The following is a 27144-nucleotide window of genomic DNA, read 5'->3' on the forward strand; positions in this document are numbered from 1 at the left end:
TCTCAATGGAAAAACAGTGGCATCCTTGTCGCAGTAGCCTAATTCACACCCTTTTCTATTGTATTGTTATTATTTGTACAGGCTATTGTTTAGAAAAAAGTTAGCACCTGCTGTTAATAAGTAAGCTCCCCCTGCCACAATTATCTGCAGCCACTGCTTGCACAGTTCTCACTCGGCATCCAGCTGCAACCAATTTTGCAACACAGCTTAAAAGCTTCTTGCTGTTGAGTTTACCTGGCTGAACTTCTGTAAAATGTCTCTCTCTGTAAAGTGAAATGGGCCATGGATTTGTCTTTAGTAACATGCAGCATGTTAGGGTTAGTTCAATTTTTTTTAAAGTCTATCCCTATTTGCTACTTACCAATGAGGATGTTGACTGGTAGAGTTCTTTCTCAGCACAATTCATGCTGTTCCTCATAGTAGCTCTGGAAAGTTGGGCAAAAATGAATCCAAGGTCAATGGGGTCACACTCCTGTATGTACAAGCTGACTGAGGCTCACTAAAATTGCATCCACAGTGCACACACACACACACACACACACACACACACACACAGTGCACACAAAGTACATTTCAGTGAGCTCCAGTCAACTTGTATACATGAGCCTGACCTCATTGACCTTGCATTCGTTTCCACCCAACTTTCCAGAGGTACCCTGAGGAACAGCATGGGCCCTATCATCCCACTGGCCTTAAATTAGCGCTTAGCGCCAGGTGCAGCCCATATTAGTGGGCGTGGACCGGCGCTGTCCCTATTTTCGTGTCGGCGCTACACGCGACCTTAAGCATTATAACCACGCCTTTTAAGCGTAGAATTATTCACAACGTGCTCATTGGAGAAGTGCAGTAAACGAATCACAATGTCCCTTTCATGTTCCATTCCACGGAGCGATTCAATCCGGTCAGAAAAGCCCGACCAAAGCGCTCTGAGCTCCTCCCCCTCCCTCTGTCTCTATATTCTATATTCTGTCTCTATATTATTCCATATTATTATGCTTCTCAAACCAATCTCACTGCAGTTTAAATACAGCAAGCATGTAAATACGCTACACTATAGCAAGATCAAAGTGAACAGAATGTTATAAACGCATCAGCTAGAAAAATATAGCCTATCCCTGGATGTCATGATGAGATTAGATTGGTGAAAGTTTGGGCAGAATGATATTGTTTTCTCTCGCTAGCTTTTCTTCTCCCCCACTGCACAGGTAGGATGATGCAACAGCCTCTGAATGACAGGGGCTCAAAACTATGGTATAACAACTTTTTTTTTCATCGGTCATTGTGCCTGTCTGACGCGCGAGAGAGAGGGAGTGAGAGAGTGAGATGGCAGAGGAGAGCTGCGCGCAATTACCCACAGTAATATCCCCGGTGCACTGAATAAGGCCTGGTTTTGAAAAGCGCTAAACGCTAAATTAACGCCAGGGGGGAAGATAGCGTTAGGTCAGTATTTAAGGCCGAAACGCCCATTCTGGCACTGTGCCACGCCTCTTTGGCATAAAGTGCATTTCAGGGCCTAAAAACACCGCTATCTTCCCGAGGCAGGCGCAAAGTGTGTTTTTTTTTGCGTTTAACGCCAGTTTAGCGCCTAAGGCCAGTGGGAACTGGGAAGATAGGGGCCCATGGATTGCACTGAGAAATAAATCTACCAATCAACATCATCATTGGTACTGTAAGTAGCAAATAGGGCTAGACTTTAAAAAATGTGAACTATCTCTTTAATGTAACCGACCACTTAAAAAAAAATCCAACAATACCACAACTCTTCAAAAGAATATTGACTTGGACAACAGTGGCTTTAAAACTGGGCTGAGGAATGAAGCAAGAAGCAAAGCAAATCAGTGTAGTGAATAGAGTGAAATCATCTTTAATAGCATGTTGATATAGGCCTACTGCAAAGAGAGGTAAAGAGGGATTCAAAGCCAACTGGGGAGATGATGGTTCATAAATCTATATGCTCAGTTTCCACCTGTCTACCTCTAAATATGTTCTCGTTTTATTTTTTAATAGTATGAGTGAACAGTGCTGAAGACCCAGAAGAGAGCAGCAGTTCCACATTTCATCTGTGAAGCAGTGCATGGCAGAGCCCATTTGTCAGTAAGAAGGTTAGCCAGTGCCGCGCTCCCACATCATACGCTGCACTCCCAAATTCTACATTGCTTTTCTATCACACATAAACCCTTTGCTTTTTAATGTGACGTCATATTCATATTTATTGCACAGCATAGGCCTATCTGTCTCCCAAAGAGCTCATACACATGACCAAGTCGGAAAAACTGCAACCAGTGAAAGACAGGAAAAATTAAAATGGACATCTTTTGCCACTATGCATTCATTCGGGAATGGAAAGAATTACCCATCAGAGCAAATATCTGTCTTTTATGCTGCCGTCAATTAAATCTCCGCTGCGCACAGTCAGTTTACCGCAAACAGAAAAAAGATACTCACATTAAAGTGCATTGTGAGAGAGACCCAAGACACACAGATACATCTTCATCTGCCACCAGTAACTTCAATCATGCACAAAAAAACTCAAGCCTTTGGGGAATCACAGTTCATTAGGCCTCCGATACACAAATTGGTGTCATGCATGAAAAAAAGAAATGCATTATTTCTGAAAGTTGATTGGAAAAATAAATAAACAGGGAAACTCTTGCCTTAGGAATCATAAGTACATAGTTTTGATGTGATAGAATTTATGAAACAAACTTTAAAAGTTATCATTAAAATTACCTTCAAATTTAACAATTGCTGTTAATTCATTTTAAAGCTTCTTATGACAAAAGCAATTACCGGGGTGAAGCATAGGAGTGAGATCACATCTCTCTCGCTCTGCACTGTCCCCAATAGATTGTTTTCCCCCCCTTATTCTTTTCCATGAAAACATAAGTGGGAAAGGACAGAAAGATGCGATAGTGACCTCCCAACAGTGGCTCTGTAATCAACAACAAAACCAGACAGATAAGAGAGGCAGGGTTAACCCAGCATCCAGTCCACAGCGCCTGGTGGGGCTTATGTTTAAAAGATGGACACATTCAGACTGGGGCAGCCGCTGACCTATTTCAGAATAAAGGCCACATGGCAGTGCAGCAGCCTTTTGAAGGAGCCAAAGGTAGCTTGCTTGTTCTTTCCGGTGAGGCTTGAATGTGATATTTACAATTTGGTCTAGGGTGAAGAGCAAGAGATCAAATAATATGCATACTTTTGTCCCATTCTTATTTAAAGCAGGCTAGCTAGCCGACAGCACACACAATACCCTTAATGCCAGCATTTGCGATATGAGCTGTGTGTGTGTCTCGGAGATCAGCGAGTGTTGTTTTTGCCTTTTTGAAAATGTCAGGTTAGAAGGTTATCAGGGGGAGAGAGAGAGAAAATAAACAGCTGAAATGATATCTGGACAAGAGACAACAAGCCATAGAAATGTTTTGTATGACTGACAATCCTGGTCATAGTCAATCCCACATGACTCCACAAGAGAAAATCACAAAGTAGAAATGCATCACACACATGAGAATAATAAACATAAACATCTGCATGGAAATGGCATTCTGTTGAAATAATGACACAGCAGTACACATCTCTGGGTCTGTGGGGACGCATATAACAATAGTGTGTTGTATACATACAGTATAATGTGAATGCTGAACCTTGTAGTTTTCACCTATGGTATTATTTATGGATTTAAGGGTGACATATCAATGTATTACAGAGGAAAGTCCCTTGAGCTATTTTGACAGCGTACACAGTGCTGAAAATGTGACTTAGACCATTTTAAAAATATCAAAAACGTTCACTCCATCATCAGATAAATGAGTGGGGGTTCCTGGGAAGCGTTAGCACTATCAAATGTGAAGCGTGTGACGAAAACAAACCACAATCAACACAGCTATCCTGGGCTGTCGTTGGCTTTTTGGTTTTGGCAGTAAGCCGTATGATTGCCTTTGTTTCCTGTCATCTGTCATTGTGGGATGATCTATGGAGAGTGATGATTGAGAGAGAGCAACAACACAAGAACATAGGATGTTTTTTTCTCCAGAAAGCAGAGTAAAGAGAGAATGCTCAACATCAAGTAAATAAATCAGCAACAGCGCAAACAAGGAGACAGGTTTTTGAAGAAATATCAGGGTTTGGCGGTTATTCTTTTTTTTTTTTCGTGCTCCTTGGCAGAGAAGCGCAAAAGGACTGTTTTCTTAAAGCAGAGGAGTTTTTATCTTTTCTTGTAGCCCTAGCATTTAGTTAAGTGCAAAGTAGTCTGTTTTTGAGTGGAGGCTTATGTATTTTGACACGCACATTTTCAGTAAGTGTCAACTATGCACACACGCACACATTCAGCACAGTAGGCGTGAGGTTAGGGCTGGTGAAAGCGAAGGCGAGCAGTCCTTGGAGTGGTGCACATCCATCACCAAGACAATCCAGAAAACAGTTTGAGGGATCGCACACTTCTGTTGGTGGTGAAATTGTGTACTGGAACTATGAGGAATGAATCCAGAAACTAAACATCTGTGATTTTTCTCTCTTAAAACTGACAAAAAAGTTATAGAAATTTGTTAAAACTACAATTTCAAAATACATGTGGAATCAAGTAAAACATTATATATGCGCTTCATTTCTCCGCATCTCTTTTTATACCTTGATTCTCTTTTTTAACTCATATTTCCTTAAATATAAGCATATAGATGTGTTTTAATTTTTTCTTCTTTTCATTATAGCTCTGTCTTCTGTATGTATATATGTACATTATGTACTGTACGGTAGAGAAGGGGGTAGGGTGTGTGTGTGTTGTGTGTGGTTCGGGTGGAAAAGGGATTCTAAATCAATATTAGTCTTATTTACACCATGCTCCGAGAGCCACTAGGGGTCCGCTGTAGACTGAGGCGGGGGTCGGGGGGAATGTACTGGTGCGGGTGGTTGTAGGGGGGAGGCGGGGGTGGCAGCGGGGGCTGGTGGCCGTCCGTGCTGTCGGGCGAGCGCACCGGGGTGGACAGGGCCGACTGGCTGAGCTGGTGATGGGCATGGTGGTGGTGGTGGTGGTGGTGGTGGTAGTGGGGGTGGTGCGTGGGCGTCTGGCTGAGGAAGGCCTCCACCGTGCGGCCGTGGCCGCTGTTGTCCAGCACAATCACCTTGACGATCTGCTGGCACTGGACGAGCGTCTCGGGCCGCAGCTCGACAGCAGGCTGGTGGAGGTGGGGAGGGTGGTGGGCGGGGGTGCTCGCCGCCGACTGCAGCTGCGGGTGCTGTGAAGGAGGAGGCGCCGGCCCCTGCGGAGGCCCCTGCTGGAGAAGCGGCTCCCCCCGGTGGTTAAGAAGGGCCGCCACGCTCTCGGGGCTCCGTGCCATGCTGCAGCTGCTGCTGCTGCTGCTGCTGAGCTGGTACGTCTGAAGCCTGTTGTGAATTGACACCTAGTTTAGAAAACAGCCAAGAGAACAGCATCAAATGTTATCAAACTGGTTCCTCCTCTACGGTCCGTCAAGCCCTCTCTTTCTTTTTTTGGGTGGGGGAAGAAGGGGGTGAGCGCACAGCACAGGGTATGCGTGGGGGCGTTAGGTGTTGGGGTCGGTGGGAGGTGGAAAATTAGTGCGACTGGGGTACACTCCCCTCCCTCCACCCCCATAGGCACTGCATGGGGACAGTGTAGATCGGGCTGAATGAAGGACAGTGGTGGGGAGTGGGGGGGTGAGATCTGGTGCTTCACTAGAGAAGGGGTGCGGTGGTTCCAAAGGGGACACTGAGGGCCCTGGTGTCTCCCTTCCAAACCACTGTGTGGCGCCATGGGGACAGCGGAGACGTGGGTGAGGGGAGGAGATACCAGAACAAAGACGGTAGGTCAAACGTAGAAGAGGGAGAGGTGGAAGAAGAGGAAGACAGGCGGTGAGCAGACACAGACGTCCACAGGCAACACGCATCAGAATGCAAACCTCCACGTGTCACATCCTGCCCAAAGCCCTTCCTCGTTTCTAAAAACAGTTGAGTACCTTGACGTTTTTACTTCTTTCTGCATATCTCTATATTTCTGGCAGTTTTTTTTTATATATTCTAGAAAACATCAAGTTTCCAAGGTTGTTTTGGAGATATGTCACAATCCCAGAAACCACTTGGCAAATTAAAGATGCTATTTTAACAACACAGTCTCATAACATTTCATGGAATGAGCACAAACTCTGAAGTGCAGATTATGTGCTGTGGACATGAATAATGTGACGATTGCCTTCCTCCACCACAACACGATTATGAAGATTATAAAGTATATAGAAGTAGTATATGTTTAGCCAAGTATAACAGGCTGTCTATCCTTGGGAGACCTTTAGGCTTTAGGCTGAATCACTACTAGGCTCAGTGAATGCCATGATAATCAATAGGCATGGCAGCAGAAATGGAGCTATCCCTATGCAAACCAGGCTTTTGAGCCATGCATAAACACACTGTCAGAACGAGCTGAGCAGTATGCTACCTGTAACTGCCATTATGGAAGTGAGAAAATACTTATGACTGCAACAATAACAAGCAGGACCCTTGAGGATCGCGGTGCTCAGCAGTGTAGCCATGTTTGATTATTGACAAACCTTTATCGATCGCAGCGGAGTCTCAAATTGCTTTTCAGGAAAAAAGAAGACACTGGTTCCATCTCTACTGCAGTGTTTAGGCCAGATGCACTTGAAATTCAAGTATCCGTTATTTTGGTTATAAATCACAAATACATTTGAATTTGGAATTTGGTAATATCTCACCACCTTCCGTTATATGTCAAATTCATTACTTTAAGTCTTAAAGTAATAATATTATAATGTAATATAAGTTTAAGTCAACCAGCTTGCAGTGGGGAGTCAGACTTCCTTCATCATGTCTCTAGTATAAGCAGGACCCTCTGCTCAAACCCCTGGTAGAAGATAGATGGGTTTCTACAGCCAACGCCTCCCCACCAGCCGCTGATGTTCAGGCTGCATGGCAGAAGGGAAGAGGGTTGGCAAAGGTGGCTCAGACAACTGCAAAGACTGACCCGAGGTCCAAACATGGGTGAAAAAGTAGGGGAGAAGAAGGCCCTTAAGTGAAAAAGAAGCAAAAATACTGTTCAATGGCCTGGGATTGATTAAAGCTCTACTGCATCTGTCAGGGGAAAACGTAGCTGTTATTCATTTTTTGCTTGAATTCATAGTTTACCTGGTCCTTTATGTGCTGAGTAAGTATTAGACCCTGGGGCTCATAAACCTATTCAAAACCCATCATATACTTCAGTGACTATCAGACTCAACCCCCCCCCCCCCCACACACACACACACACACACCCACACCCACCCACCATTCCTCAAAAGTTCACTTTTCGGAGATTAAAAGTTTTCATCTGGCAGCAGCGATGTGAAGTTTATTATTTTAGGTAGAAATTGGATTGAAAAGGACGTCCAGGTAGTGTAGCGATAAGTTCCCTGCCTACCAACACGAGGGTCACAGGTTCGCGCCCCTGTGTCCCATACAGGCACAATTGGCTGTGTCTGCAGATGGGAAGCCGGATAGAGGGTATGTATCATCCCCCCCATTTTCTCCCCAATTGAAATTGGCCAATTTCCCCCTGCTGCCCCGGTCGCTGCTCCACCCCCTCTGCCGATCTGGGGAGAGCCATAGACTAGCACTATGCTTCCTCCGACACATGCGCAGTTGCCAGCCGCTTCTTCTCACCTGACAGCGGGGAGCATCACCGGCAGGACGTAGCACGTGGGAGGATCACGCTATTCCCACCAGTCAGTCAGGTGCCAAGACTGACCAGAGGAGCCACTAGTGCCTTTCCTGATTATTTGAAGTTGATCATTAGGCCCCAGGCTGCTAAGACAAACAGAGCCGCTGCATACATGAAATGAACAATACAAAAGCTCCGGATCCGATTCATTAGGTTTTTATCATTAAATGTCTCTTTTTGCAACAATAAATACTGTACGCTTTTCCTCCAGACGCAGCGCCATGCGCGCTCACTTGCATACGCAGCTCGGCTGCTGCGCAACCTTGCCCGCAGCTCGGCTGCTGCGGGGCCTTGGCTGCTCAACGTTGAGCAATTGTGCACCGCCTGCTCTCCAATTATAGTGTGGTGAAATGTTGGTGTTAATCGCACACATGTACACACAGGAAAAGAAACACACACGCACGCACACACACACACACACACTGTATGCATGTACTCAGATTTTGGTCGTTTGAGCAATTTCTGCGTTCGCTTTTTCTTGAAAGGGCCTGAAGGAGTCTGCATTTGGTCTTGGGCTGGTGCAAACTAATTACATCCTGTTCCTTGTTATGCTTACAGATATATCTAAGCCTCTGAGCCTGAGGTCTGTTCTGTGACTGAATACAACCAAGGAGTTATTCATTTCCACAAACCACTATGTTTTTAAATGTAGAGCAAGGGAATTCTTGTGTCTGATAATATTTGGTTTGGTTGGGCTCACTCAAGATGCCCGCAGTACGCAACAACACTCATTCTCTCCTTCACTCTTGCTTGACGCCTCTAGCGCTAATGATAATGGGCCTGGGGTCTCATCCTGCTTCATCCTACCCTGACGACACACTGCACAAAAAACACACACTTACCTGTCGTTTGGGACACTGCACTAAAAACACACACTTACCTGTCATTTGGGACAGTGCACTAAAAACACACACTTACCTGTCGTTTGGGACATGTCGCTATCAATGAGCACTTACCTCCACTGCATTGTGTCCGCTTCTGTTGTCCGCCTCTGCATTTCCTGCAGGGAGAGAAAAGGAAAGGCGGAAAAGAAGACAAAGGCGGCAGCGAGGTCATGTTATAAGTCTGAAGATGTCAGCCTTAAAAAGTCGTTTTGTATTTTACTCCATCTTCAAAACTTTATTTTTTGTCAACACAAGAAATGTATTTAAATAAATTGCTATATTTTGACAAACTCACTCCAGTTGTTTCAAGATAATGTCATATAATGTAGTGATATTTTTTTCTGATTGTAAATAGGTAAAACTGTGATAATGCAGGTGTAGTAGTTGAACACACACACATGCGCGCACACACACACACACACACACACACACACACACACACACTATGGGGTCCTATCGACGTCACTATTCACTGACACATGCGCAGCAACGTGTGTGTGCCTGCGTGACTTAACATAGTCAATCTTGTCACGCGTGCACACGTACGCACACTATGATGTGCGCAAACTACATCACGCGTAATGACAAGCTGCGTAGCACAGCTACTTACAGCGTGTACACGTGTGACCAGTGTTGGAGAAATTTCGTTACGCGTTCACACACACACGCGTTCGCAGTTTTGAGTGTTACGCAACCGGAAGTGTATCTGCATCGTGCACAACACTGAACACATGAACGCGTCGTGTAGTTCTGTTCTGTGTTATTCTATCTCTTTCTATGTTACATTTTCATCCAGTAGATGGTGCCAGTGACCAAACCAACCAGTTGATCAAGCATGTCGCTTCGAGGAGCTGTCCTGAAAGAGAGCAGCGTCACAATCACATAGCCTGCTATAATGTTTTTTATTTTTTATTTTTTTTATTTATTTTTTCCATAATACAAACAGGACATGACAAAGACGATAGAAAAGGGGGGGGGGGGTGTACAGAATATAAACAAAGATTCAGCGATTCAAAGTCTATTCAAGAAATTCCAGTAAGGATTCTGACAAAGCTCCAGGGTCCATAAAGATCCTGAATCCTGTCTTCTTGGAGGAGTAGAGCTGCCTGTTCCATTGACAACAAGTCCATGAAGTCTTTACGCCAGGTCTCCATATTGAAACAGTTTGGCTTCCGTTGTTTCCAATTCATTAGAATAATCCGTTTAGCTGCAAGGAAGGCCGATGTTATAACATCGTGGACAATTTTTGGTTGCTCAATAGACAGTTTCACCCCCAATATGCAGGTTACAGGACAAGGTTTAATATCAAAGCCAAGGAGACCAGACAAGATTACAGTAATGTCGGACCAATACTGTTTGACAAGAGGGCAGTTCCACAACAAGTGCATGAGCGTCCCCTCTACTCCACATCCATGCCAGCACAGTTTAGATAATGTATGATCGATTTTCTTTAATGTACAGGGTGTAATATAAGCCCTGTGTATTATCTTTATTTGTATGATCTTATATCTAACACCGTTAGATATTTTTGTACTATTTTTGAGTGCTGTAGTTATGGGGAAGCCCATGTCACACTCCCAATGAGTTTTATTGCGGTCAGGGATGGCGCAGCACAGCAGTCTATATACTGCTGAAACTGTGCCCTTCCCGACAGCAGCCCTCATTAATTTAGCTTCCAGGTCTCTCTTGTTTCCAATGTCCATACTCTTAGAGAGTAGTGACTTTGTGATAGATTTAATTTGCAAATATGATAAAAATTCAGAGTCTTTCAGCCCAAATACAGTTTTCAATTGACTAAAAGAGACCACTTTTCCATTACTCACCACTTGCCCCACATGTTTAATGTTGTGCTGCTGCCATACACTGTTTTTAAGGGTTTCATCACCCGCAGTGAATAAAGGGTTATTACATAATGGACATGATGGTAGAGAATTTCCACTAAAAGTCAAACGTTTCTGCAATATTTTCACCATTTCACATGAGAATTCAAACAGTGGGTTATTCATTCTCAGAGTGATCTTTGGATTGTACCATAACATTGATAGGGTTAAGACCTTGTTGTGTTCTTGTAGGATTTTCTCCTCAAGCCATTCCCACCCACCAATCTGTCTCACACCATTATAAGCCCACTGCAAGGGGTATCTTGAATTATATGCTATGTAGTACTGGTGGATATCTGGAAGTCCTATTCCTCCACTGCTTCGCGGCTGTATTAATTTTTTATAGCTGATCCTTGGTTTTTTGTCCCTCCATAGGAGGGATACAGGGTGTGTCATAATCATAATCAGTTTATGAACGAAAAAAGGGCTCGCAACACAATTTCAGCAGCAGAGAGAGACAGACAGTCAGCACGGCAGCCGCGCAGCCGCGCACAGCGCATTGAGTGGAAGAGGAGCTGTCCTGCTGCTGAAAGGAGCAGCGTCACAATCACATAGCCTGCTATGAACCAGAGAAAGCACTTATAACCTAAGAGGAATCTGCATGTTCACAACTACAACAACAAAAACCAGAACAAATGCAATGCAAAGATGTATAACAGTTAAAGGAGTTAAATTATGGAATGGACTAGAAAATGAAATAAAAATGTGTAAAACAATCAACAAATTTAAAAAAATGTTAAAAAATCAGATTATTAACAAATATAAAACTCAAGATTGATATTTATATTATATTACATTATTATATTTAAACATATTATTACATTCATAGATATATAGAAATTTAGTTTGTGTATTTGACACTTTGTAAGTACAATTCATGTGTATATAGAATACCTGTATTTTGCTTAGTACTCATTATTATTGTTATTATCATTACTATCAATATTATCAATATTATATATCAAGAAAAAATAATAATAATAATAATTAAAAAAAAAAAAAAAAATGAATGTAAAAAGGGTAGGCGCTATAAGCGTTTGCTTCAGCCTACTCCTTTTCGGTCAGATCTTTTCAGGCTTGTATACACCCAACCAGCAATCACTGTTTGTTCTCTTATTTTGTTTTCTTGCTTTTCTTTAATCACAACTGTATTGAGCTGTACTTGTGAAATTGACCGAAATAAACTAAACTAAACTATAATGTTTATTAATGTTCCAGATGTATTTTATTTTATTGACAGTATTTCATTGTTAATATGAGCTGCTGATTGTAACTCATCAATTTCCCCTCAGGCCACGCGCCGTGTCGCTGGCTGCAACAGGCATCCCCTGGCCGCACCGCTGCTGCCTGTGATTTTGAAGGCCCAATTCGAAGGCCCAATTGGGCCGAAACTGTCTCAATAAATGTCCGCCACGGGAGCTATCAAGAAATTGTGTTGCGTGCCCTTTTTTCGTTCATAAACTGATTACCGGTATTCTGAGTTCAGTAATTCTCATTATCAGTTTATTGTGTGCATGACAGTAAACACACTCATTCTAGATCTATTCTTTGATCACACTGCACACAAAACCACGCAATTCATAAACAGATCATTTTAATCATGGCTCAGAAATGTTCAGGCAATAATACTTCAGGAAAATAGATACTAATCATTAACTAATGACTACCTACTCATTAACTATGATTAACTAGTGATTGACTAATGCCAAATTTTTCATTAGCTACTCATTAACTGGCTATTAGTTAATGGTTAGTTTACTAGTAACTAGTATTTGTGTACGTTATTGTAAAGTGTTACCATATAATAGGCTATAGCTACAAAACACAAAATAAAAAACCAGGCGATCTTTCAGCATGTAGCATAACGTTTTTTAAATGGCCTCTGAAATGTTTAGGCAATAAAACAAATAAATAAATAAATAAAATAAAAATATAGCCTATGAATGAGGAATCAAGTTAACAAAAACAGAGAGCAGCAGGCTTTTATAATAGGCTACAAAATAAAAAATAACAACTTCACATGTTGCTGTTAAGGAACAGCAGAGCATTAACACTTGCAGCAGCTCATATTAACAATGAAATACTGTCAATAAAATAAAATACATCTGGAACATTAATAAACATTATAGCAGGCTATGTGATTGTGACGCTGCTCTGTTTCAGAAGCAGGACAGCTCCTCGAAGCGACGCGTGATTTCTAACCCCACATAGCACCTGGGGTTTTTCATCTTTTAAAATAAAGATGTTTAAAAAACTTTTGCTTGTTACATTTTCAGTGCTGTACCTTTTCTCTGGGTAAGAATTGAGCTTGAAATTAACGATATGATACATTATATATGAGCTATGAACGTGAACACAACACCGTTTATATTATTGCATGTTTTTGTAGATTGTGTACATTGTGTAGAATTATTATGCTTATTATTATTACTAAGGAAGTATGACCATAATTAATTTCAATGTCCGCTCTCAATGTCCGCTCTCGAAATCGCTGTCGTTCTCAAGAGCTATTCAGTTGGTTCATGAAATCGCTGGGCTGCGTGCCCTCCAGTGCTGCTCCTGGCCAATCCCGGCGCCACAGGGCGTGGTTATTGCTTATCCTATGTGGGGTTAGAAATCACGCCTAAGCGACATGCTTGATCAACTGGTTGGTTTGGTCACTGGCACCGTCTACTGGATGAAAATGTAACATAGAAAGAGATAGAATAACACAGAACAGAACTACACGACGCGTTCATGTGTTCAGTGTTGTGCACGATGCAGATACACTTCCGGTTGCGTAACACTCAAAACTGCGAACGGGTGTGTGTGTGAACGCCTAACGAAATTTCTCCAACACTGGTCACACGTGTACATGCTGGAAGTAGCTGTGCTACGCAGCTTGTTGTTACGCGTGATGTAGTTTGCGCACATCATAGTCCGCGTGACAAAATTGTTCTATTATCTTCATGCGTGCGCTTACGCGCTCTGGCTGCGCACCCCGCGTACATCATTACGTGTACATTTACGCGTAATGATGTACGCGGGTTGCGCAGCCAGAGCGCGTAAGCGCACGCATACACGCATGACCATTACAAGTCAATGGGGAAACTACATGACACGTCAAGCGTTGTGTGACACGTTCAGTCGTAGCTGCGCATGTTTATTGAGACGTATGGACCTTCATACACACACACACACACACACACACACACACACACACACACACACACACACACACACACACACACACACACACACACACATATATTTATTTATTTATTTATGTGTCCAGGATTAGAAAATGATTGGAAAAAATTTAGTTCGTATGTGCTCTAATGGAAAACTGAATTCAATATTGCATTTAATAATGCTGCGTTTATTTACCTTGAAATATCAAGACTATTCATGCATGACTACAGATCATCTTCTTGTTACAGTTGATGGTAATCCCACAAAATCCAGCCAGGTGCCACACAGTGTCAAATACAGTGTAGAGGCTACAAATCTTCCCAGTAATAACACTACTGTCTTTAATCTGGTACGATGCAACTAGCCTACTACACCTTCAAAAACATGCCTTCAATCCAATTAATCAATTCACTAACAAGGCTGTAAAGCAGACACGCTCTCAGTGGTGGGTTTTAACACACACACGCACGCATGCACACACACACACGCACGCACGCACACACACACACACACACACACACACACACACACACACACACACACACACACACACACACACACACACACACACACACACACACACACACACACACACACACCTGATGGGGAGCTCAGTTTGCCGCGCAGCTCTAGCTGTGTGCCATTGTTCTTTGCTGAGTGTGGCTTGGCTCCCTGTTGCTTCTCCAACTCCCCTGCAGAAGACAGCAGACATGAATGATCATCATCATCATCACCATCATGAGAGAGACCAGGAAGAGGCAGAGAGAGGGAGAGAAGAGAGAGAGAGGGAGAGAGGCAGGCAGAGTGATAGGTGAGAGTGACAGTGTTAGAAAATCATCTCTCAACAGGCGTAATTCCTCTTTCTGTCACACACGCACCCAAAATCAGACCGAAATCATATTCGAATATTACCTCTAAACAAAACATATTTGTTCAAATAAATCGCATACTTTTTTCTTTTTTTTGCGTGCGTGGCAAGGCAAACCAATACAACCAGAGAGCTTATATAACTACTTGGCATATTTATTTGAACATGAGCATTTTCATTATTTCAACAGATATTTTTTTTCATATTTATTCAGTCAGTACTAATAAAGTAGTAGCCTACACTTTTGTAATGTTTTTAAATAAGCAGCCAAACGATGTATATATGTTTTTATGTTGCCCTCTTGGCCAGGTTTTTTACCTTGTTAAATGTAAAATAAAATAAAAATAATAATAATAATATATATATATACTGTATATATATATATAAATACATTTTCATATTCAAATATTCTTAAATTTTTTTATATTCTAATATATATTCGAACATAGAATATTCTTTAACAGCCCTAACGCACGCACGCACACGCACGCACGCACGCACGCACGCACGCACGCACGCACACTCACTCACTCACTCACTCACTCACTCACTCACTCACTCACTCACTCTCTCTCTCTCTCTCTCTCTCTCTCTCTCTCTCTCTCTCTCTCTCTCTCTCTCTCTCTCTCTCTCTCTCTCTCTCTCTCTCTCTCTCTCTCTCTCTCTCTCTCTCTCTCTCTCTCTTCCCCCCACTCTCTTCTTTAAGCTCACAGTGCTACTCTCCGTCTAATTACACTTCACACTTCATGGTAATTTGCATGTCATTTCCAATCACGGTGACTATGTAAATGTGTTGTCTTTAACAGTGCACTGCATTCTAATTATGATGCAGAACAGCAAGACTGCCTGGTGAGACCTTAAGGGTGCAGCACACAAAATGTCCTTTCATGCTTTGGTGTCAAAGTGTTCCAGAAAATAAATTGTTGTTGTTTTGCTGTTTTCATCTCTTGCAAAAGACAAGAACGGTGTGCAAGTCCTACTGTAGAGATATGAGATTAGTAGATTAGATATATACTTTTTGGCCAAGTGATTATCTATTTAATACACAGGGAAATCACCAATGAGCAACACAGCGATATTAAGATTATTAAGTAGAATGGCAGTGACTATCAAATTATGTGAGTTGCAATCTGGGAATGCATCGGTTAAACTTTTTTTTTTTCTCTCTCTAACCTTTGGGGCAGCCCCGTTTCGATGTGGTGCAACAGGAACTCAAGAGGCGCAGTCGGCAGCGGAAGAAAATCCCTTTCCGCTCCCTTTCCCTTTGTGCTCCTTCCCTCCACACCTGCCCACAATGTTGCCTCGTTAGCCCTGCCGTAGTTCCCCCCTGTCCAATCAGGTGGCCTCTTCTAACCCCACTGCTGCTACCTCCCCAGCTGCCCCTCATGTTTTTGATGAGTTTCTCCTGTATTTAGGCCTGTGTCTGCCCTGTCTGTTTGTCATGTCATTGTGTGTTTATATGCCTATTTCACATCCCACCCAAATCAGACATTTTGGCTGCGTTCGGAAATAGCACTCCGAGCGCCCAGAGCGCACTCTGGCACAAACTGGACCGTTTGTAAATTGGGAGCGCTGTTGGAATACAGCGTTGGGTTATTCAGAGCGCTACAAGAGTGACAGAGCGCACTCTCTGCACTCCGTCTGAGGAGATGGAGCGTCAAGAGTGCCAAGAGATGATGATGAACTGCTAAAATGGTAAAAAAAAACACGGGAAGAGAAGAGAACGGAGGAGAGGAGCTGAGAGCAGATAAGAGTGAGCTGTTTGTATGTGTAGCAGTTAGGTAACTGCTAGCCAGTAGCATGTGTTTCTAAAACTAATGACCCGTTTGTTAATTCATACAGAAAGAGCACGCTCTGCCTCTTTGAACAGCCGCACTCTCATTTTCGTGCAGAGCGTCAGATTGGATTTCCGAACGCACCCTTTGTGTCTAAAGGCAGGAACTAAAACAGGTACAAGCAAGAGCCCCGGGACTGGACCCATTTAGGTGGTCTAGTCCCAAGTCTTGTTTGCATCTGTTTTAGTTCCTGCCTTTAGACACAAAATGGCTGATTTGGGTGGCATGTGAAATAGGCTAATTGTCTGTTCATTCCCTGCCTGTAGCCTAGCTGTGGCTATAGACTACACGCACAACTTCTTTACTTCCTGAAATTAGTACAGCTTCTTTATTTCCTGTCCTACACTATTGGATGAACTGATGAATCAGGTGTGCCTGATCATTGTTGTGACTGCAGCACACCTGACATTAATCAGTTCATCCAATAGTGATGACAGGAAATAAAGAAGCTGTACTAATTTCAGGAAGTAGTGGAGTTGTGCATGTAGCCCATTGTGAGTTTGTGTCATGAGTTCTCTTCAGTAAACCATTTCACTCTGCCTGCTCCTGTGTCACTCTGCACCTTGGGTCCTCATTACACCTCACATTGACAATTAGCCTCTGGCTCAAATCTGGGACATTTTCATTTCTTGTAAATCTTGATTAATGTGCATTGTCCCTGTACAAATAAATACATCAATAAATCAATAAAAAGTAATTCTCCAGCCAGTAGGAGCAGGTAATTTACACACACACACACACACACACACACACACACACACACACACACACACACACACACACACACACACACACACACACACACACACACACACACACACACACACACACACACACACACACACACACACACACACACACACACACACACACACACACACACACACCCTCAGACAGAGACACAGACACGGTGGCGCAGTCGGTAGCGCTGTCGCCTCACAGCTACAAGGTCCTGAGTTCGATTCTCGCCTGGGACGCTATGGGCGCTGCGCTGGAGTTGTGTCCCCCCCATATCTTCAGTGCCTACTGCCCAGGTGAGTTATCTCGTCGAAAGGGCCTTTCTTTTTGCATGTTCTCCCCGTGCTCCCCAGGGGGTTCCTCCGTACATAACCAGCCACTAAAAACATGCAGAAGATCGTCATCCGACCAGTGACGACAACATCCGAAGTCGGTCCACGGGTGCTGGAAAGAAAAAGCGACCACTGCTCCTGGCCTGCCCCCCGGAGGAAAGGACAAGCCAGGATGGATGTGTTGATGTGTGATCGTGTGACAATAAAAAGACGGGCTTGTCCGTCTACTAACTGTTTAACTGTTTTAGACAGACAGACAGACAGACAGACAGACTCACACACACACACACACACACACACACACACACACACACACACACACAAACACACACACACACACACAGTGGTGCATTTGGTTTGTGAAGTTTGTGATTTAATTCTTATAAAGTAAAGGTAAAGGTAAAGTCACAACGATTGTCACACACCTGAGTGTGCGAAATTTGTTCTCCGCATTTGACCCATCCCCTGGGGGAGCGGTGAGCAGCAGCGTGCGCCGCGCTCGGGAATCACATGGTGATTTAACCCCCCAATTCCAACCCTTTGATGCTGAGTGCCAAGCAGGGAGGCAATGGGTCCCATTTTTATAGTCTTTGGTATGACTCGGCCGGGGATCGAACTCACAACCTCCCAGGCTCAGGGCGGACACTCAGACCACAAGGCCACTGAGCTGGTAAGGTAAGGTCAGGTGGTAAGGTGAGCTATAAGGTTGTGCAATATCAATAGGAGGAATTGTGCAATATCATTAGGGCAGGGTCTTATAGTATCCCCTCCTCTCACAGAGTATCTACCAGCGTGACATTACTGCATTATGTCCTGTATTTAGTGTCACAGTGTAACACTGTTTTGTTTTGTTGTCTTGTTGATTTGTTTGTATTGCTCGTGATGCAGCTGTGTGCAGCACTATTTGCCCAAAACAAATTTCCCTTCGGGGGCAATACATTTGGTCTTATCTTATTATCTTACACACACACACACACACACACACACACACACACACACACACACACACACACACACACACACACACACACACACACACACACACACACACACACACAAACAAACAACTCATTGCTAATGCCTGGCTGCTTTCTGGAACACTGGCCTCTTTTCACACCCCCGCGTTTACTTTTCCCTTCCTTCTTTCTTTCAGTCCTGCCGTGTGTGGAGGCCACAGTGCACCAGAGGAAACAAACCAAAATGCTACAGCCAATCTGCACCTACACCAAGAGGACGCTGACGACAAGGTGTAGCAAATAATACAGAAGACAGAATGACTCCTGACTCATGTATGGTCTCTGAACACCAATCGATTCTCACTCTCAGTATGTAAGCAGCATGCACCGCAGACTAGTCCCACTGGCCAAGATGTAAGAGTATTGATTTGCCCTGAAATATAATAGGGTGTTGACCTTCTAGTTTGTTGTTGGGAGAACTGGCAAGGGAGGAATGCAGTCTAACAGTCCTCTGAGAGTATTTCAAAGTAAGCGTTTCTGTCTGTCATTTGCAACTTACTTGACATAATCAAAATGATCCTGATAAACAAACATGCATACAGTCATAATCTGATATCGCATAATTTTGTCTCTGTGACATACGCTGGCTGGGGTAGCTGCCCTGCGTCTGTCAATTTATTCACTTCACCATCAGTTTGTGAGGTGGGAGGCAGGAACCCCGAGGGTTAATACTGTACCTGGATAACACTAATGATACACTCATGCCTCAGGGCGAGGCTTTGATGTACATCAACACACACACACACACACACACACACACACACACACACACACACACACACACACACACAGTGGTACTCACACTCAATCCGTATCTGCTCCATCTCTGACACCTCTGCAATCGATTCTTTCAGGTCTTCTACAAACTTCAGCAGCTCCTCAGCGCTTTGGGCGCAGAAGTTTAGCACCTGCTTCTTGTCTGAGCCGAAGGGGGAGAGGATGGTGATGCCATGAGGATAGTCTGAGGAAAGCACATAGGAGATAGATGGGTTGAGAGAGAGAGAAACAGCCCCCACATACCCCATAGATTAGTTTTCGTACTATCAGGTAGGAAAATGTAATGAAAATCTTAAAAAGTGTTTTGTTATCCTTTATTATGGGCATGTTCCAGCTGTTCTATTATTTGCCTTTTCCCACTTAGTCATACCACATAACTGATGATCATTACAAAAAAATCTGAACTGAACATTCTGCCCACTTTGTAGAAAATATTGAGATATATATTATGTATTCAGCAAAAAAATAAAATAAAAAAATAAATAATAATAGTATAATAATAAAATAATAGTAATCACAACTATTTTCTGTTTTCATTATTAATCTCTCCCATTGCTCATATCAGCAATGGATTTCTTCTCGAAAGGCACCTCCTCTGATCTTAGTGTCCAGCATGTCTTCCTGGCCCATGGGAAAAAGTAGGAGGATAATAAATCATCCCAACACTATTTCCAATTTCCCTTCGCCTTATACCTGGCCTGATTCTATTAAGAAGGTATGAATGCTTCCATTCCACTCATCTGTTGAAAACCTGAACTTGCAGTGACAATCAATCAGAAGACACACACACACACACACACACACACACACACACACACACACACACACACACACACACACACACACACACACACTGATGTTTGCATCCATTCAAGCAGCCAGTTAATTTCCGTTCCGTTAGTTCAGATGATTCAGTTCATTCAGAGACTCCAAATGACTCCATGAGCTATGAAGCCGTTTTCCCACATGCGTACCGGAAAATTACCTGTAAGTCAATATCGGACATTTCCCTTCACACTTCGGCTCGCGCATATGGGAATCTAGCAGCGAATTTGCCTGTATGTTGGGGGGCGGGGCGGCACTGCAGAGTGGGTGGGGAGTGATGTGTCGGCAAAACTCCGAATGGTGAAATAAGTTTGCTTGTTTATCCGTTCACCTGCGTCGCGTTGAAGCACTTTTTACAGACTGGCTTCGTTTGATGTGTCCGGGCTTGCCTTCGCTGTCGGCAACGTAAGCAAAATACTTCCACATTTCGCTTCGTGCATTTGCTTCGTCTGTGTCCCTGTCGGGCTGTCACTGAAGGAGGACGAGCAGGCAGCAGAGAGGAGAGAGGGGAAAATCAGCACACCCACACATGAAGCTGATAGGCTACTGCTCTTATTATCACAAGATCATTTCGCCAGTTTGCTTTAATGTGCGCGAATGATTAGATTATGCCCGCTGGAACATTAAGCAACGTGTGTACACCTCGCCCATGAGAGTGTCGCGGGAAATGACTGGACCCGTTCTCTACTTGAGTCCGCTATCGCGCATACCGCTCTTCTGACTGGCTCCAAACTGGTGAAATCTCCGCGATGACGGGGTCGCGCTTATACCGGCACGACGACTTTCTCACATGCAGGCATTAGACCACGTTCCGGTCATTTTGCGGTACAAAGCGCATGTGGGAAAAGGGCTCTTAGTTAGTCAACCAAATCTCAACGCCCGCCCAGCTATATACTAGGTTACGACCTAGTCTTGTTTTAAGTCAGCTCTCTGCAGTGAAGACTCAGTATGTGGTGACTTACACTCATTTTCATACAAGTGGAACTGCATGCCCAGTAGGCCCATAGCTTTACAGAAGGTGTAGGCTGCAGAACTCTTCTTCTTTGGACACAGCTTCAAGATCTGAGGACAAAGCAAAGGACATAAAAAAACAAGAACATAAAGTCCATCTGAAAACAACAACAACAACAACAACAACAACAACAACAACAACAACAAGAACATTATTAAATGTTTTCTTCAATATTTTATTTTTCAGTTTTCGTTTTTGAATGACAATGATATTAATTATTATTAGTATTTTATTTGCACACAGTAAATCAATAACAGCACAAGAGATACAAGTGCAAATATTGTGCAGGTAAGAGACAAGAAACCCTAGAGGGCTTATGCGAGGTCTCTTACCTCAGAAATTAAACCAAAGTTAAGTTACAGCAAAAACATATAATATAAACAAGAACAAGAGAGAAGAACAAACAACAAAAATAAATAATAGACCAAATCAGCGGGGATGTTTACCGGTACATTTACTTCCGGGTACCCCTGAGGTCCACACATTATAATGGCGGTGGACGGCACAAACTGACGTGTTGAAGACAAAAACAGACAAAGAAGACAAAAATGGTTCGTCCGTGTTGTGTTGTTGTTTAATATCATTCATAACAACACTTTCACTAACGTTAGTGGAGACCAGACTAGCTAATTTACCTGTTGGACCAGACCAGAGTAGACTTGAAGCTAAATTAAATTAACGTGGCGTCAGTAGCTCTGTCTGTAAGGTTAACGAGTCTGCAAAAAGACAGCGAGTTTGACAGACAAACAAACGTTATTAGCTAGCTAACACTACATAAAACAAACACAGAAGAAAGGCTAGATACGTCGGACAAGCATGTTTACCAACCGTTTAACCATTTAAATTGAAAGTAGTCGGCCGAAAACAGCGAGAGGGTTTGACAGCATTTATTTGACAACACGCACATTTAAACCTGCCGCCTTCCCCAAGTGGTACCCGGAAGTAAATTTGTTTACATGGTGACGTCACGGTGATTTGGTCTATAGCAAAGCAAAGAAAACATGGCAAGGTGTTTAAAAGGCAATGTGAGGTGCAGTGTGTGAGGTGCAGTGTGTAATGTGCGAGGACTATGTGTGACTCAACAGAGAGGTTCTGATATTGGATTTATATGAGATGATGGATGATGCGTTGTTGGCTATGTTGATATATTTATTCCATAGTATGGCTCCTCTGAAGCGTATTGAAAATTGGTTATTGGTAGTGTGACAGTATGGGGGGTGAAGGTTATCTGAATGTCTTGTGTTATGTGTAGTAAGTAGGACCTACTGTACACGGTGCAGGGAGAGAGACAGGTGAGTATAAACATTTAGGGCTCTATATCTTCGTACGGCGCTATCGTGATTTATTATTTTGCGCTCTGGTGAAGATACCGTCGCTATGTTCCCAGCGTAAACAGAGGTTTGGGCGTTCCCCGTGCCAAAATAGGCGTTCCAGCGCAATGTGTTAGAAAAACAGGCCTTGGGTACTCTCAATTTTAATGCCACCAAATAGCTGGTCTTAGCGCAAAAAAAACCTCTACGCCAGGTGTACGCCTGAGCGCAGACAGTATTCTCCGCGCAGTGCAGGAAATCCTCGAATGGATAGGCCTACATTACGAATTCAGAATGCCACGTTGATTTTCAACTAACCTACACTGCAGAAAAAAACACACACATTTAAAAATGAGAATTTGTTCGTCATGGTTTTGTGATTTGCGTTTTGAATTGGATTAGCAGGGGAACGTGGGTCTGGCGGGGCGGGAGTCTGTGTGTAGCGCGGGGAAGGGTGCTTTTAAGTGTTCGGCTAGTGTGCCGGGTCCTGGAGGGGGGTCTCCCCGGAGAAGGTGTGAGCTGGGCCGGGTAGGCAGGCCGGGTGGGTTGGTGCACAGGGTCGGTAGAGGCACTGAGCTATACGTGCGCTGTACGTGGTCCCGCGGATCGAAATCAGTTTCTGGCAGCAAATCACTTTTTGACACAACACCGGCCAGTAGGCTATACAGTAACCTCTCTCCCTGCAATTGCACCATGCAACAATAGCTTAACCCGAGTGGACAATTCTGGTATAGGCTATTGAAATAGGCTAGAATTAAAATCTCACACATCTCTACCCTATTAAAGAAACAAATATTTTTAAATGTGTATGTTATAGCCTATATGAGCGAAACGACTACTAATAGGCTACTAATTACAAAAGCATCAATTTTCGTTACGAATCCGAACTGGTTCATCCTCCAATTCTCTCCCTCTCTCGTTCTCCCCCCCCCTCTCTCTCTGACTCTCTCCCTCTCTCTTTTCTCTCTCTCTCTCTCTCTCTCTCTCTCTCTCACTCTGTCACTCTGCTTGCACTGAGCAAGAAAGAAGCTGCTGTCACAGACGTGATGGCGGTGACGCTGTGGCTTTTAAGGGGAGTGATCTCACCTTGTGAATCCTGTTATGGGCATAAACACGCCTATGGAGGTTTGCACCGAGATGACGTGAAGCGCAGCGGGCCGACACGCTCACAATTAGGGCTTTGCGCGGCGCTATTCCAGCGCAAAACGGGCGCTAACGCAAAATTACCGCCGTTGCGAAGATAGGGCCCTTAGAGACAAAGGTGCGTACCTGGAGTGTGTTGTTATCGTGTATGGGGAGTATTTTAAGCTCTTTGAAAAGAGCATCTGGCACACATGATGCCATTTAATCAAATTGGTGAGTGTTTTAGTGCTTCTTAATCTTTTTGATTGAAGACCTTCATGACAGATATTTGGTATAACTCTGAAGGACCTTAAAGAAATAAACTGTAACTTAGCTCCATATTATCTCATGCTCGGACAAACATACAGTACTTCAAAGACCAAACCCAGACAATATTCCTGTGCATCGTAACCTTCAAAGGGGCAATACTGTAACATTTCACATTGAATGCCAGTGCTCGATTTTCTAGACCGGCATGGCAAGAATAGTGATGTGGATTTTCTTCTTTTTCATGGAACAACCTTCCAGATAGAGAAAGATGAGGGAATCTGCTTTGCACCGCTACTGCAGGACACTTTCTTTTTACTAGGCAAGGGTATTAAACCAATACATCACATTGGCACTTTCGACATGTTCATGTTGCTAGAACGTAACCAAATTCAAGGAAGAGTTCCTATAAGTTTCATTACGTACTATAACATTTCCAAAGAGCACTTCTGCCCTGCTTTCTTTCAAAGTAGGCGAGAGAAAGAAAATTACTTTTATGCTGCAGGAGAAAAAAGGAGAGGAAAAAACAGACATATTACTTTTCCCTTGCTGCGTTTTGTTGAGATCAAGTGATCAAGATTTGACGTAATTATGAGAGTAGTTAAATACTTTGGATAGATAACCGCTATGTGGCTCCTAATGAGCACATTAATTACGCTCCCCATTAAATCTTTGATTAATTTCCCATTCTACACGACTTTGGACCATATCAAGAACTTATCTGTGCCATAGCCCCAGATGAAAGAGAACTTTACTGGCCCTTAGAGGCGCTCTGTAGGGCAGTGCAGTGCGACGCTGCATTTGCTATTATCTATTATTAAAAGAAATGGCCGAAGAGTTGTGAGCTATGAAACAACATAGAAGAAGAGAGGGCGCCTAGAGAAATGGTGCACAGTAGCTGTTGGTGCATTGCAGCTGTCACAACAATAAGCAGTTTCAAAGCTTGGCTGTATGTAGCAGAAACAATGTTTCCAGAATCGTGTAGAGAGTTTGACTTTGTCCTGCCCCGCTCGAAACATGTCAAAACAATGTCAAAGCAAATGTGAGTTTAATGATGGTTTAATGATCTGCCTTTTTTCTTGGATACTTACGACAAGGAGGTCATTGAAGAGGAAGACTTCTCTCTGGTGGGCCGCCTGTTTCTGGGCCTTGTTGACATCTGTTACTTCAAAAAGACGACTGCAGCACACCAGTCTTCTGTGAGGGACAGAGAGGACCTGCAGAGACAGAGGAGCAGAGACCCATAAGACACACCAGTCTTCTGTGAGGGACAGAGAGGACCTGCAGAGACAGAGGAGCAGAGACCCATAAAACACACCAGTCTTCTGTGAGGGACAGAGAGGACCTGCAGAGACAGAGGAGCAGAGACCCATAAGACACATCAGTCTTCTGTGAGGGACAGAGAGGACCTGCAGAGACAGAGGAGCAGAGACCCATAAGATACACCAGTCTTCTGTGAGGGACAGAGAGGACCTGCAGAGACAGAGGAGCAGAGACAGACCCATAAGACACAGCAGTCTTCTGTGAGGGACAGAGAGGACCTGCAGAGACAGAGGAGCAGAGACCCATAAGACACATCAGTCTTCTGTGAGGGACAGAGAGGACCTGCAGAGACAGAGGAGCAGAGACCCATAAGACACACCAGTCTTCTGTGAGGGACAGAGAGGACCTGCAGAGACAGAGGAGCAGAGACCCATAAGACACACCAGTCTTCTGTGAGGGACAGAGAGGACCTGCAGAGACAGAGGAGCAGAGACCCATAAGACACACCAGTCTTCTGTGAGGGACAGAGAGGACCTGCAGAGACAGAGGAGCAGAGACCCATAAGACACACCAGTCTTCTGTGAGGGACAGAGAGGACCTGCAGAGACCCACTGTCAGAATGAGCCACTCTTGCCAGAACAAGCAAAGAAAAACACTCTTTTCTACAAGGGCCAGGAATGATTCTGCAGGTTGAAACCTTCATTTGAGGCCAGGCCATCATTCTGTCATCAATAATAGCTTCCATAAAATGAAGGACTTCTACTGCACAAAGACTTATTGATGAATTGAGCTCAGGGAAAAGAAGAAAAGAGGCACTCTGCTCATTAACAATATGCTCATTAAGCCTGAACATTGTTGTAGACTTTGAAAGAGAAGGATCTTAGAAATGGGCAGAACAGATCGAAGAATGGATGGAACACAGAAGTGAAAGAATAAACTATGGTGACAAGAAATCCGCTGTGCAGCAAGTATGCCTCGGTAGGATGTCAAGGATTTAGTAGATCAATTTGTCCGTTAGACCAACTAGAACACTTTGAGATAACCAGTTTGGCCTTGTGAGATTCTGGCAGAGCAGATTAAATGATGGGTTATGCTAAAATACATGGAGGAGGGCAGAGGTACCGCCCCCGTCTGGCAGTGTCAGGTTAGGGCAGGGGTAGGGCAGCATCTGAAAGTGGGCACAAAGTAAGTAGTGAAGCCAAACGGGGAGACTTATGGAGCAATTTATTTCAGGCCGAGCTACTACACATCATTCACTGGGGTTAAAAGTTGAGGATCCTGGACTAACATAAATGTTTGCCATGAGAGATGGCATTGTCAAGTTTAATATGGGCTTTGGTGAAGAGAAAACACGTGCTGATACAAATTGGTGACATGAACGTGACCAAAGGGGCTTATTAAAGAGCCGTTCTTAAAATGTTAATTAGGGTAAGAGATAAGACAAGTGTGTTGTCTCGGAGACCGCTGAAGGCTGCAGGGTTACACAAGGTCCTGCCAAATAACTGTCCGCCTCAGGAGAACATGGGAATTCATGTGGCTTTACATGAGGGTCATTTTGCTCCCACTTCGGTGTGCGGGATTATGCTTTGCCTATGATCAAACAATAATCAAAGGTCAGGATGCTGGCTTCAGATGGTTTCTCTTAAATAGAGAAATGAGTGTTATTTGTTTTGCAGTAAGGACTATTCAGACATTGATAGCAAGCAAATTGCACTTCCTCTTTGTCGAATGGATTAGCTGTGCACAAGCAAACCGTCTAATGCTTTTTCTTACATGTCATAGTAAGAATTTAGGAATGCAATGAAGTTTGTGAAACGTTCAGATAGATACAGTATGTACACTAGTCTACTGCCCAATGCACCGTCCCTTTGCACAAATATGTGTCAGTGCAAGATGTCAATGTATGTCTCTGTAACAGTTACCAATGTCACCAATATAAACTCATGTATATTTATCGTGCGTGCCAATGAAGGCAATTCTGTTTCTTGGGAAAGACAAGAGAGAGAGGGAGAGCAAAAAGAAAAGGATATGAGCTAAATATGAGCAGAGGTGTAAGCGGGTCAGTAACGCGCTGCTGTCCCTACTGGCCAGACTGCTGTCCCTACTGGCCAGACTCAGAGG

At 43.6% G+C, this 27144-nt stretch overlaps 1 protein-coding gene across 1 annotated transcript in view; it reads right to left on the bottom strand.

Annotated features, from left to right (window-relative positions):
• Positions 1 to 4826: 4826 nt before the first annotated feature.
• iqsec3a (IQ motif and Sec7 domain ArfGEF 3a) overlaps positions 4827 to 27144 on the bottom strand; it is a gene marked incomplete at both ends in the record, with an annotated part of 237932 nt that continues 215614 nt past the window's right edge. The window contains 6 exons of the mRNA XM_083652288.1: positions 4827 to 5396; positions 8680 to 8723; positions 14258 to 14350; positions 19250 to 19408; positions 21012 to 21111; positions 24852 to 24977. Of these exons, the coding sequence (XP_083508414.1) occupies positions 4827 to 5396; positions 8680 to 8723; positions 14258 to 14350; positions 19250 to 19408; positions 21012 to 21111; positions 24852 to 24977 (1092 nt within the window). The remainder of the gene's footprint in view (positions 5397 to 8679; positions 8724 to 14257; positions 14351 to 19249; positions 19409 to 21011; positions 21112 to 24851; positions 24978 to 27144) is intronic.

Source organism: Poromitra crassiceps (assembly GCF_964638095.1).
Source record: "Poromitra crassiceps genome assembly, chromosome: 2".
In the NCBI taxonomy this organism is placed as follows: domain Eukaryota; kingdom Metazoa; phylum Chordata; class Actinopteri; order Beryciformes; family Melamphaidae; genus Poromitra; species Poromitra crassiceps.